The 12,756-nt window shown below is 37.4% G+C and overlaps 1 protein-coding gene across 10 annotated transcripts in view; it reads right to left on the reverse strand.

The window, feature by feature from the left end:
- Positions 1–12,756, reverse strand: part of CNOT4 (CCR4-NOT transcription complex subunit 4) — a 72,951-nt gene that overhangs the window by 21,333 nt on the left and 38,862 nt on the right. For 5 of the 10 annotated variants that reach the window (XM_066994355.1, XM_066994375.1, XM_066994356.1 and 2 more), the window contains 6 exons: positions 11,674–11,871; positions 8,922–9,008; positions 8,323–8,424; positions 6,968–7,093; positions 4,111–4,244; positions 988–1,143 (listed from right to left, as the gene is read on the reverse strand). In XM_066994355.1, coding sequence (XP_066850456.1) covers positions 988–1,143; positions 4,111–4,244; positions 6,968–7,093; positions 8,323–8,424; positions 8,922–9,008; positions 11,674–11,871 — 803 coding nt within the window. The remainder of the gene's footprint in view (positions 1–987; positions 1,144–4,110; positions 4,245–6,967; positions 7,094–8,322; positions 8,425–8,921; positions 9,009–11,673; positions 11,872–12,756) is intronic. The other 5 variants (XM_066994360.1, XM_066994377.1, XM_013182561.3 and 2 more) reach the window with 3 other exon arrangements.

The raw sequence follows: 12,756 nt of genomic DNA on the forward strand, positions 1-12,756 counted from the left end.
GAAGATTCATTAGCCATTAGTCACAACATTTACCTATATATAGCACATTCTTTTCAAAAAGATGAGAAGGAAGCTGCATGTCACTACTGAGATGCAACCATAGGATCTCTGTCCATATCTCAGGCAAACTGCTACTAAAATAAGGTACCATTTTCAGCAGCACTCAGTGTTAATGCATCAGCTCAATATTCATTTAAAATGAAGATCAGCTCTCTAATCAGCAACACCACCTCTTGAAATATTAATGTTCACCTTGTTATTTTCTCATCTGACCTCTGAATAGGCCCAAACCAGTATGATGCAAGGTGGTCCAATAAAAACAGTAACAGCGTGACTGCAGACTGCTGTAAGTAAGTGCAGGTAATACTCATGCAGAAAACACTAGTTCTATTCAAGGGAGGCACCAAAAGAAGAAAAAATATCGGTTAACAATGAAGAAGTTATTGCAAGTAGATGAATTACATCCTCTGCACAAAGAAGGCTCAGCTGAATCCGCTGTGTGTTGTTCCTGTTACTGAGCGATAATCAGGGAACCCTTACCTCTGCAGTTGTGTTTTTGGAACACACCACAGCGAACAGATGACAGATATACAGCCCTAACATTCAGGTTCCTTCTCTTGAAGCTCTTCCAAGTGATGTCTCCTGATATATAGCCACTGGCGTGCTACTTGTGTGGAAGCTTTTGTACAGAAACAAACGGCTTGGCATTGGCTGGGACCACGGCCCTCTGCAAGCAGCTAACACAAGCTGCTGATGCCTGATTATGCAGTTCCCCTGGGCCCCTACCTGTACCATCACTACTTTAGAGTTCTCCTGCAGCCTGCCAACCAGTCTTTTTGACATGGGCTAGGCTAAGCTTGGCTTTCTGTGACCTGATCAGGATTTCAATCCAGCTCTCCAACCAGAGAGACTGGAGAATCATTCCCTCCACACCAGTCAGTGAGAGAGAAAGTACGCTATCTGAAGTATAAAAGGCAGCACAATTACCCGAAATCTGAGTCTGCACCATCTGGAGTCATGTGTTCTGGGTCTGTGCCATTTTCTAATATAGGAGGCGTTTTCCTGTGTTCCATTGTTAAGCCGTTGGCTGATTTACTTGAACTCTGTAATGATGGCCAGGCATCTTTGTTATTACTGTTCAGTCTGAAAAAAGGCAAGAGTGGAAAAAAAAGAAGAGTTCAAGTTATGAAGAAAGTGTTTTAAAAATTGTAAGCACTGAGAAAATGAATCCTTGTGCCAGACAATCCATAAGAATAGATTTATCTGGATAGTATTTCTCAGATTTTAAATGGTGATGATTTCAAAAAAAGAATTGGGAGGTAGGGAGAGGAGAAAAACTGGGCAGAGCTCTCCATTTTCTTCACTGAATAGATAGAGCTCCACTGCCAATGCTGAAGTCCAAACATGTCCATTCGAGGGGGGGGGGAAAAATCCATTGACAGCTTCAAGTATCTAGGCCTACATACACCTCATTTAGAATTACTGGCTTTATCCCCTAGGTATTTTTAAAGGTAGTTTAGCTAATGTTTTACACTTTAAAAAATCTTCTATATTCCAGGACCTAACAAGCCTGGCAAAGACGAGGCTCCGTTTTATTCCCACATAAGAGTCCACAGCGTTATTAACAGACCATGAGACCAGTCAGATGAATGCATTGTTCATTCAAGTTACTGCTCATTTCATTTCCAGTTTTAAGCCGTAATTACATCCCTTTTTAAAAATTACATTTCATTTCAGAGAGAACATTCAATCTGGAAAAAAGTTCAAATGAAGACTCGAAGCTAAAGTTATCACTGAAAATAGTTATGTTTTATACAAACTGAAGTGGGCTGAAATATCTGTAACCAAATGCATTCAAATAACATTACCATCCAATAACACTATAAGCTAAAAACTTGATACAAAGATTTGTCTTCACTTTCTCTAGTTCTTTTCTATTACCTTCAGCCTTTCATTTGCTTCAGTTAGGATGCTACTTTTAGTGTTTGGGTGCTGTTGTCCAAGTGCTGTATTCATAAGGACTGAGCTTTCAAAAAAATTTTAACATGTTACTCTTGATGCCCCTTTCATTAATGTTCTTACTACATGGTCCCACATGTTCTCTACATATTAAGTCAAAATGTGGAAGTTCCCGTAGCTGTTTTATACTCCAGATAAAATTGATATTACTAGCTAGCCTCAAATATCAGTTAGTATCGTAAGATTTGCTATTCTCACATACCTACACTACAGGCAGACAGATGAAAACTGACTGATTTACAGATCTCATCCTTGCTTTGCACATATTTGAACTAGAGATGAGTTAATCAGATATTGAGCAATGAAGACATCCCGTTATCAGCTGTGACTCTCCCCCTTGCAAGAGGGAGCAAAGTAACGAGACTTTAAATCCATTAACAGATTTAAAATATACTTATGTCCACTGCAACATAAAGTCACTTCTATACTAAAATTAATTTTGAAATGTCAGTTAAAAATCAGTTTTATAACCAAAATGAAAGGTAAAGCAACAATACAGGTTTTCTTTATTTTTTTACTTAAAAGTTCAAAGCTGTATGCACCTCAAGAAGACCAGCAGGTGCCTAACCAGTGTTTCTACTTCTAGCATAGTAGAGCCTTCATTTTGGTTCTTCCGGAGACAGTAGAAAAAAGGAGGTTGATCTGTTTTAAACATGGACTCCAGTAGTTTTAAGAAAACGCAGTCGTTGTTACTATTAAGTGACACAGCAAAAGACGAACACCCACGTACACAAAGTTGCACTGAAGGATTTTAACATTTGCCTTCAGCAGCAAGAAAAAAGTTCTGCCAGTAGGAGCTTTCAAGTTAGATCACAATTGTGAAAAAGCATTTATGCAGCGCTGAAGAAATTCTATTCCCTACTACTGGATATTTGTAATTAAACATCTACTATTTAGAACCCAGCTACTTCTCCGTTCCAAAGTGAAACGGATATTGCACCACAAATGACAGAATGACCACAGAGTTGTCAGAGCCTCTGACAAACTGCCAGACCTAATATCACATCAATGAATCAGGAAAAACGAGAACCTAACTGGGTAGGAAGGTGTGAAGGAGAAACATTCACCAGCTCACAAGCTACGTTTTGTACTGATGAGATGGGACTCATAGAAACATTTCAAAATCCTAGCGGTAAGAAATGCACGCTACAACCCACAAGATGGTGCCCAGCCATCAGCAAAGAACAGATTGTATTGTAATGATGACGCTGAAGTGATGAGAGAAATCAGCTCCAGGCTGACTACTTGTTGCCTTTAGAGGAACATGCCAATTTTTCCACAAGTGCTAAAACGTTAGCACCACAGACCGGCCAAGCTCCAATTCATAATTACTAATGAGATTACTATAGAAAAAAAGGAACTTACTATCAGTTTTTATGTATCTTAAATATAAGTCCTGAGCAGGTAACTTACATGAGGACTGATAACCTTAGGCTTTCATTCAGGTTTGTATGATTGTACTCATATGGACAGAAATCTTTTCATAGCTTACTGAAAATAAACTACTTCAACGAAATATTATTATAACAGTAGTGCTATCCACAATTAAAACAGTGAAAATAAACGATTTAAGTTTACTAGATGAAGGCAAGAAGTCTTTTATTCACATCTCATGAATTCTTAGTCAAAGAAAGCGATCATTTCAGTTTCCAAGGTCTTTACACCAAATACAAGAACTGCACTCCAAGTCATGATATGAAGGCACAATAAGAAACATGCAGCAAGGCAATAAGGTGTCTTATACTCAGTTGTGAGTAGACCGCATTCATCTCCATCCCAAAAAGTTAATGTCTGTTCTTTAATAATCATTACCATATGTACTTGTGCAAATACGAAATCAACGTTCTTCTTTAAGATAAGAGTGATCCAAATGCAGAAAGCAGAATCTTTTTTTAAACCACGTTAAGACTCAGTATTAGAGCAAAGCAGTGTGAATACCTCTAACTTCACGGGAATAAACAATATTCGAGTTTTTCCCATAACACACACCAAAAAGAGCAGGCAACATAAGGGAAGTAATAGGAACAAGCACGTTTTCTGTGGAATAACTGAAAAGAAAGCATTGTCAGGTAGTCCAGCATCAGTACTTACGCATCGTACCTCTGCAGTGCTGTCACTTTGTTCTTGTTCTTGTCAACTGTACCCGTAGATAACTGAAGAAAGTTGGGGTTTAATTTGTATAATTCTTGCAGTAGTTTCTGTTCATATTCCTGGTGCTTACCCGCCTATAAGGAAAGAGAAACTCACAATAAATGGACGCTAATTTTATACATTTGTAAATAATCCCAAGTTAGTAATTGATCTGTACCACCTTAAGAGGTCAACTACTGACAAGCTCCTAACAAATTAATGCAGAGGCAAAAACTAGCATCTCCTACGTGTCTCATCTAAATTCCCAACTTCACCTTTACTAAAAACACAATGCACTTTTCAACGATTGCCAAGAAAGCAATATGAAATGGAAAAAAATGTAAGTAGTGTAACAAGGAACAAGAAAGGAAGATTCACATAAGTAGCCAGGGTCCCGTGCAAAACCAAATTGCTGACCAAGGTATGTAAGCCTATCACTTTTAACTGGCAGCCGCATCAGAGGACTGACAGACTGCCACTAACTGACTTCTACAAAAAGGGGTGTAGAAGAGATCCTGTGAACAACAGACTGCTGAGTTCAACCTCCATCCCTCATAAGATGACAAATTCCATCTTAAAAAAAGTAACGAAAAAAGACAGAAGTACATGGATAAACGGTCTGTTGACAATGAGTCTGATCATCATCTCTAAAGAGTAATCCTACTTCACTGGTACGGAGTTTCATGATGGTGTCAATAAGCAGCAATACACAGAAACCATGAGATTTTCAAATAATCCTTTGCTAAGATTTCACACCAAAAGGTTATTTACAAAGGTGCCCTGGGATAAAGAAAAGGTTCTTATATGGTTCAAAGATAGAAATACAAAAAGAAACTGATAACTGGATGCAGAAGCAAGCAATGAGGACTGATGACTGGCATCAGTTTTATGCAATGTCATCAGTCAGCATGAGAAAGAAGTGAATAGCAAATTCTTTGCTGATGATACCAATCTCTTTTGGGCAGTAAACTACCGTGCTGGTAACGATGAACTCCAAAAGAAACCCACAGCCCCCAGCATACATGCAAAAAGATAGCAAAGAAGCTTCACCACAGAAACAGGTCAGGTAACACGCCTAGGGAAAGTTAACCTTTTAACACCTACACTATAAAAAGTTAACCTATCCTAACACCCTATTGACCTCTGAGCTGGCTGTTAGAACTGAGGGAAGAGATACTCAAGTCACTGCCAACACATCTCTAAAACCCCTAGCTCGTTATGCACTGACAACCAAACCCAAAAATGTGCTGGGCATCATTACGAAGGGCACTTAAAGGGATTATCATTGATGACTACTATATTAAGCTTTGCTGCCCCTGCATCATGAATATGACGTGTCTGGTCTCTGCATCCTAAAGAAGGCACAGGAGATACCAGAGAAGGACAACAGAAGTTACTACAGAAAGGGAGAAGCTGCTTTACAAAAGAAGTTTAAACAAATTGCAGAAAATCTGCAATTTGGGTAGAAGGCTGAGAAAGGTAAAATCAAGTTCTACAATATCACAAAAGTAATGACTAACATAAATAAGGGGTTTGCTTTTAGCAAGTACTGCAATGCTACAGCTAGGGGACACTTGACAAAACTGACCAGTAATCAGTTTAACACAGGAAAAAGAAAGTGCTTTAGAAAACAGTGAAATTCTAGGACTTGCTGCCACAAAAGTTTGTGGACTTGATGGTACCAGTAGGTTCAAAATCATTTAACTAAATTAACGACTGACGACTAAGAAACTAAAAAGCCTATACATTTCTGAGGGTATGCTCCTGTCTATTAACATGTAAGTGGTGGTAGAAATACAGGGAAACAATCAGAAGTAGCCTGGTTTGCAAGGTCTCCTTGAATTTTACTTACTCTCATCATCTGAGACAAGATATAAACTGCAGGGACTACTCATCTAACCCAGCAGGATATTTTCTTTAATTTCAGAAAGAAATAATTGAAATTCTCAGAAGTAACTGCTGTTTTGTGAAAAAAATGCTTAGATACAGACATTCTTCTTTCCTACCTCAAATGAGACCAGCACATGAAGTAAAATCTACTTGTACAACATTTGTGCTAGCACTGACAGTGTGGACCACCTCCTTCATGGTGAGACCACATGCAAAAACTAACACGGACGCATGGCTGGCATACTTAAGGTTGAGTTTAAAAGTTTTATCATACCTCATGTAGAGGGGCAAATTCTAAAGATTTCAGAATGCACCACTACTGAGGAACTAAAGCATTTACTTGCTTCCCTACTCCAGATAATTATTTTGCTGTTAAGATTGCCATAAAAAACTGTATCAGTATTTATGGGCTACTATAGTTACCGTCAGTATTATGTTTTCAAATGTTTTCTATACCCTTCACAAGCTAAGATGTATCAGAATTCAGATAGCACAGTCGAGTCACAATACAATAGTTAAGCCATAACTGACCACATACACAAAACCTACCAGAAAGCCTAGATCTGCAACAACCTCTTTTACAGAGATCTAAAATAACGTCACCTCACACTGGTATGAAGAAAAGGCAAGTAGTTAACTCAAGTTTACTTGAATTCTTGATTAAGAGTTCGTGTTTTTGTCTCAGCAACGTTTAGAGGACTTCTAGCCTTTCAAGGCAATGCACAACTAAAAATTTAGCTAACCGCACAATTTCAATATCTAACTGGTGAAGCTCTAGCTGGTGAAGCACCTAAGTACCTTTTGTAACTCAAAAATCAATTGTACAATAACATTCTGCAGAAGACTACGTTATATAAATAAAGGACTAAATTGTACACAAGAAAATACATATATGCCTTATTTCATGCATTTCCTAATTATTATTTACCTGCATTTCTTCTTTTGTGAAACTGGCTGCTTCATCTCCCAGCTCATGTAGATACATACAGTCTGGTTTTGGACACTGCATATTTTTTAGAAAATAACTGCAGTATTTTGTTGTACCTAATGATGCCTGAAGGAAAAGAAAACATTCATTAGCTAAATTAAGCACCAAAAGGTAAGGATGCCATTTACAATGGAAGGAGAAAAATGCTATATTTATAAAAAATATAGCATCAAGATTTAGAGTTCTATCATAATGCATTTTTGATGCAGATGGACTAAAAAGTTCATCTGTAAGAAATCCATATGGTTAAGCATTAGATAATTAAAACGTATTTCTATTTTCACATAATCTAAGCAAACACCAAAATAAGAGCCTCAGTAAATATTTGGCTCCTTATGATTATGAATGCAAACAACAAATAAAGTAGCTATAAGTTTGTATTACATTCAACTGGTTAATATTCTTTAACAGGGTCAGGAAATAACTATTAACCAATTTTCTGTTGCCCATATAAGCATTTATATAGACACCAAGAGGAAAAAGATTATATTTCCCACAGAGGCTTTTTTAAAAAAATACACTTAAAATCATATGACATCATAGCATGAATTTTAAGATGGCTGAGCACAGACCATCACATCCCATTGATTTTACATACATTATAGAACAAGCAAAGTACAAGTCTGGTAGGAGAAAAATAAACAAGTCTAATCAATGCAAATTTAAAAACAAAAAAAAGGCAAGTAAAGACAGACAAGTGTAGATTTCATGACACAGCAAGCTTTAGGCTGTTATATAGTAAACCTAGGCTTGACTTCTGGGATATTCTTCCCTTCCAACACACCTCACCCCCTTTTGAATGGAAACAGAATGCTTGAGATAAAGGTAGGCTTACTACTACAAGAACATTTTGTAAACAGGACATTAACTTGATAGAAATTTTGAGGATGAGAAAGGAAAAGCTCAAACACTATCACAAAAACTACTGCAGAGATACACTCCTCTCTAATCTTACTTCATGCATTTGGAAGAAAATAGAAGAAAATAATCAGGTTTTCACAAAATCTTTTTAAGTTTTACAAAAAAAGCCACAGTGAGAAAGGGGAAGGGGTACATTGGTCTCAAACGTTTGCTCTGAATCTACCTGCCAACCCTCAAGCATCACATGCTGGAAGCTCACTAAAATTCCATGCTGTGATTAATGGTAGGAAAGTAGATCCAAAAAAAATCAGTAGCCCGCTAAACTGGACATTTTTGTTCAGGAACGCAAGCACATCTATACAAATAAAAGTTTACAGTATGCACTGATATCAGTATCCTAGCACGTATATATGAAAATGTAAAAGCATTACCACCTTGAGTGTTCTGCCGTCTACCACCACATTATTGACGCACTGTATGGCTCTGAGAGCATCTTCTGACCGGATGTAGGTTACATATGCACTGGCACTTGGACCCTAGAAAGAAAACATGCCATTTTTTTTTCCAGACAGACCTGAGCATTAAGTTGCTTTTATACTAGCTCACTTCAGAAATTGATACATTCAAGGCCAGATGTTTCTGAAAGTAGCCTAAAACAGTTCATGAGAATTTAGATTTGATGCATGAAGGAAAAGAAATGCATCAAAATATCCCTTAAGGTTCAGAAAATAATTAATGGTGTTTTGTCCATGAAATGCAGAATAGTGAAAGATGCCATGTTTCTGCTGCTTTGAAGATTCTCATCCTGTCTCCTGATTTTTAATCTTTCTACTTACTCTGCATCTTCCAATTGAACTTCAAAACTGTTTGGACAATGCCTCAGCTAGTACAGTAATTTTGCTTTTGCAATATTATGTATTTTCTTTTTACTACTTTAATCTACTGCTTAAACAAAAATAGTTCCCTGGATTCACAGGACAAATACGTATCTTCTCTGTAGGAATAGAAGTCACAAGAGCCGCTACAGTCTTACCTGTGAGCCTGCATATGATGTGCTGTTATTAATGACAACTTTATGTATTTTACCAAACTTCCCAAAATATTCTGGTCGTTTCAAAACCTACAAAAAGAAAAGGAAGAAAGTTAAAGATGTATATTGGAAAGTTAACTGCAATTCATATGGGACTGTACTTTGTCTGCGTACTTAATGAAACCCACATCTTTTCTACAAATGGGAAGACAAACGGATGTAGATTTCTTTTCCAGTGAGAAACACCGTTACTTGCAATACAAAGTGCATTGCCACTGCAGTAAAGAACTTAAATGAAGGATATACTATATTGTGTTTTATTTTTGTTATTTGAACTACCTAAACTCCGCTCTGGCAATATATATCCCATTCAACATGAAACATTCCTGCATGCACCTATTTTATAATTTGAGGAAAAATCCAGAATCACATGAATTCCAGTTTTAAAATAACCACCTTAAACTTGCATTCAGATATATTAACTGCCAGAATAAAAACAGCTGAATCCTGACTCACTTGCTCCACACCAAGAGAAGTAGAGTAAATTAATTAACTTGAGTCTAATCTTTCAAAAAAAACTTAAGGCTAAGTATAGGAAAAAATATGACACTTCATAGGGGGCAAGAAAAAATGTTGCAGAAACAACACTACACTGAAATGTGACTGAATATCACACCAGAATGAAAAAAAAATCCTGTCCTGCCTTTCACTGCATCAGTTAAGTAATAACTATTTGGGGATCCTATGCAAAGCAGAAACATCTTCAGCATACTAAGTAACTTTGTTGAATAATGGTTACCTGTGTGCCAATGGAATTGGCAATATCTGAGAGGCTGCTACCAAAAGCCTTTCTTTTTCTTTCCCTGTGATGGGAAGAAGTGACTACTCAGACTGAGCCTATGTAAGCTGAGAGGAAGAAAGGACAATTTGTTTCCCCAACTACATCTTCAGATTTATATTACAATACAGTTAAACTGTACTGATCCAAGAACTTCACCTAACCACCTTGTCTCCCTTCTTCAGGGAGCATCAACATCTTCAAGATCAAGCAGTATTAATCATGTTGCAAAAGTCCTGTAGAAGTACAGGGCACACCGTACATTCAACTAGAAACTCTCACTGGTTTCTTCTGACTGTTCTTCAGCTGATTTACATTGCTCCTGAAAGGCCCAATGCCACCTTTGGGCACCATTCCAGAGGAGACTGGCAGTCCTAAGGAGAAGGATTTCTTCAAGTGTTTTACTGATTGCACACCTGATAACGTATGGCAGCATGGCCGTCACAATTTTCAAAAGTGTGTGTCAGAAGTGGATCCACCTGTACATTCCATTACAATCTACAGGCCTATTTTCAGAAACATTAAATAGCAGCCAGTCTCCCCTTCCAAATCATGTTTATTTGTACATGAGGATTTTTGCCTGCTTAAGTGGAAAACAAGTTGAAAATATTGAAGCCTTTTATTTTTTTTTTAAATCTATCCCATCTCTCTCTTTCAGGCTAGGTTTCTCTGAAATCAAGCTATCTGGGTATTACATACAGTGTTCAGTAAATACCCATTATCCTTTGACATATCAGTGAAAATATTGACCACCACATAATATAATACAACCCTCCCACTTATTATGCAAATAAGCGTGGAACTACCTGAGGTTACAAAAGAGTTGTGTATATTATTTCCTCTTACAAATCCACTCTCTGTTCAAAGAAACTTAATGCATTTTTTAATGATAAATTGCAAGCAACTGTCAACATTGGCCTGGCTTTGTGCTATTGCAGTTAACTTGCTGCTATATTCTTGTCAAAACTGTAGTGTTTGAGGTTGTATCAGTTTAACTGATTTTTCTCTTTGCTTCCTATCCTATTTCCTTTCACTAAAAACAGTGTTTTACATTTGTTCTTTTCCAGCCTACCAAAATGTGGCCCATTCTCAGCAAGTCCTCAGTAACAGTCACTTATATCTGAGGTTTCTCCAGACAGTTTAGTCCAATCAGGCAAATTTAACTTGGCACAACACTCTTGAAGACATCTATTTATCTTGTAGTACATTCCTTCCACATTCTAATTCAAGGTACTCTTACTCATTAGCACTAATTCCATTAGCTATCTGCAGCTGACTGATGATGGAAGCGAAGAAAGCATTATTAAAAATGCTGTTTTTTAATCCAGTTAAACAGTTTTCCCCAAATGAAAAACTTATTTTTGATGATACAGAGTAGTAAGCCTTTCCTCGGTCCTTCTCTTACTAATTTTTTCTTCAAGTGACATTACTCTTGTACTTCTTCCTAGGTATACTTCAGCTGTTGACTTTTTTCTTCTGTCCTTACAGATCTGTGCTACACATATATTTGCTCTTTATAATCTGAACTGGCTCCCATTTCAGTATAGGCAGTGCATAGCACAGTTGCGTAGTTTAGAATAGGCAGTGCATGACACAGCTGCGTAGTGCCAGCAGACCTAGCACAGGAAAGTGAGTAACTAAAAGTGTTAAACTCGTTTTAAGCTCAACATCAAGCTCTTTAATGAATACAAAGAACAATTTCCGTAAAAATAAAGCATCCATACTCTCAAAAACAAAGACAATTATTTTGGAGTAGGAAGCTCAGTAGTTGCCTTAAGAAAAGCATCAGTATCACGGAAATTTTGAAAGCTGTTTTATTTAGTACCCACTACAGACAGACAAGGGTAGGCACAAGAATGTTCCAGCAGTTTCCTGACAGTAAGTTAAGAGCAAGATCTGCAAGTGTGAAGTGCTCACCTCTGGATCTGCTAGGCGTTGAGATAACCCTACCACGAAGACAAGGTTCTTCTGTACAACCCGTACACTGGCCAAGTGTTTGCGATTCTCTGATATCTTTTGTTTCCTCTCATTTTGTTTCTGTTTCTTTTCGTTTTTTATCCTTTGCAGCTCTTCCTGGGAGAGTGGTTTGTACACTGCTGGATCTTCTGGGTATGGCTAGATATAACAAATATAATTAAGAACAACACTTATAACAAACATTTGAAAATCATTAATCCAGACATTTTAACATATATTTCTCCTGTTACACCGTTCTAATTGTTATGGCCAGCCATAACATAAAAGTAGCACACTGAGACCTTTAGAGAAAGGGAACATCTTGCAGATTTTCATGGAATTCTCCAATTTACGGTTATAATACTGACATAAGCAAGAACTGCATTCTAACTGAGCTGCCTATTCAGTCTAGTAACACCAGAAGCAGCTGCAACACGACAGCCAACACATCCTGTTAAGATTTCACTAACATGGCATAGTAAGTAGGGTGAAAGAGTGCCCTGCATATTTGCATTATATGTCTGATACTGATTTGAATACTTAAATGTATTAACAAACGTGAATACTAGGAGATAAGAAATCTAAACAAAATTGTGCTTTCAGTGACCGAGGTTTACTGTAACACCATTACGAGCCTCAGTCTTTACATGGTTAACTTCTCCTAGCAAAGAGAGGTTTCAGCACAGCTAACTGCGTACTGATTTAATAGTGTTCTTGCCATGCTTCTGTGTCAGTTTGAAGCTTGAGGTTGTCTTCCCTGCACAAAGGTGTATTTTAACCTCTAAATTATCTACAGATAACTCTACAGACACATCTACAGGTAACTCCTCAAACAGACAACTCTAGATTTTAATCTTAAAAGTAACTAACAGAAACAAAAATCTCCGTTGCACAGAAAGACTGCTTTATTTGTGCAGGTTACGTGCCTATTGGTATAAAGGCACTATTTTAGCCCCGTCTTGCAGACTACAGTGAAATGTTTTCTGTCCCACATTGCTTCTCAAAGCACTTCCATATTCCTTATCCATCTCATGGTTTTTTTTT

Source organism: Anser cygnoides, chromosome 1 (assembly GCF_040182565.1).
Source record: "Anser cygnoides isolate HZ-2024a breed goose chromosome 1, Taihu_goose_T2T_genome, whole genome shotgun sequence".
In the NCBI taxonomy this organism is placed as follows: domain Eukaryota; kingdom Metazoa; phylum Chordata; class Aves; order Anseriformes; family Anatidae; genus Anser; species Anser cygnoides.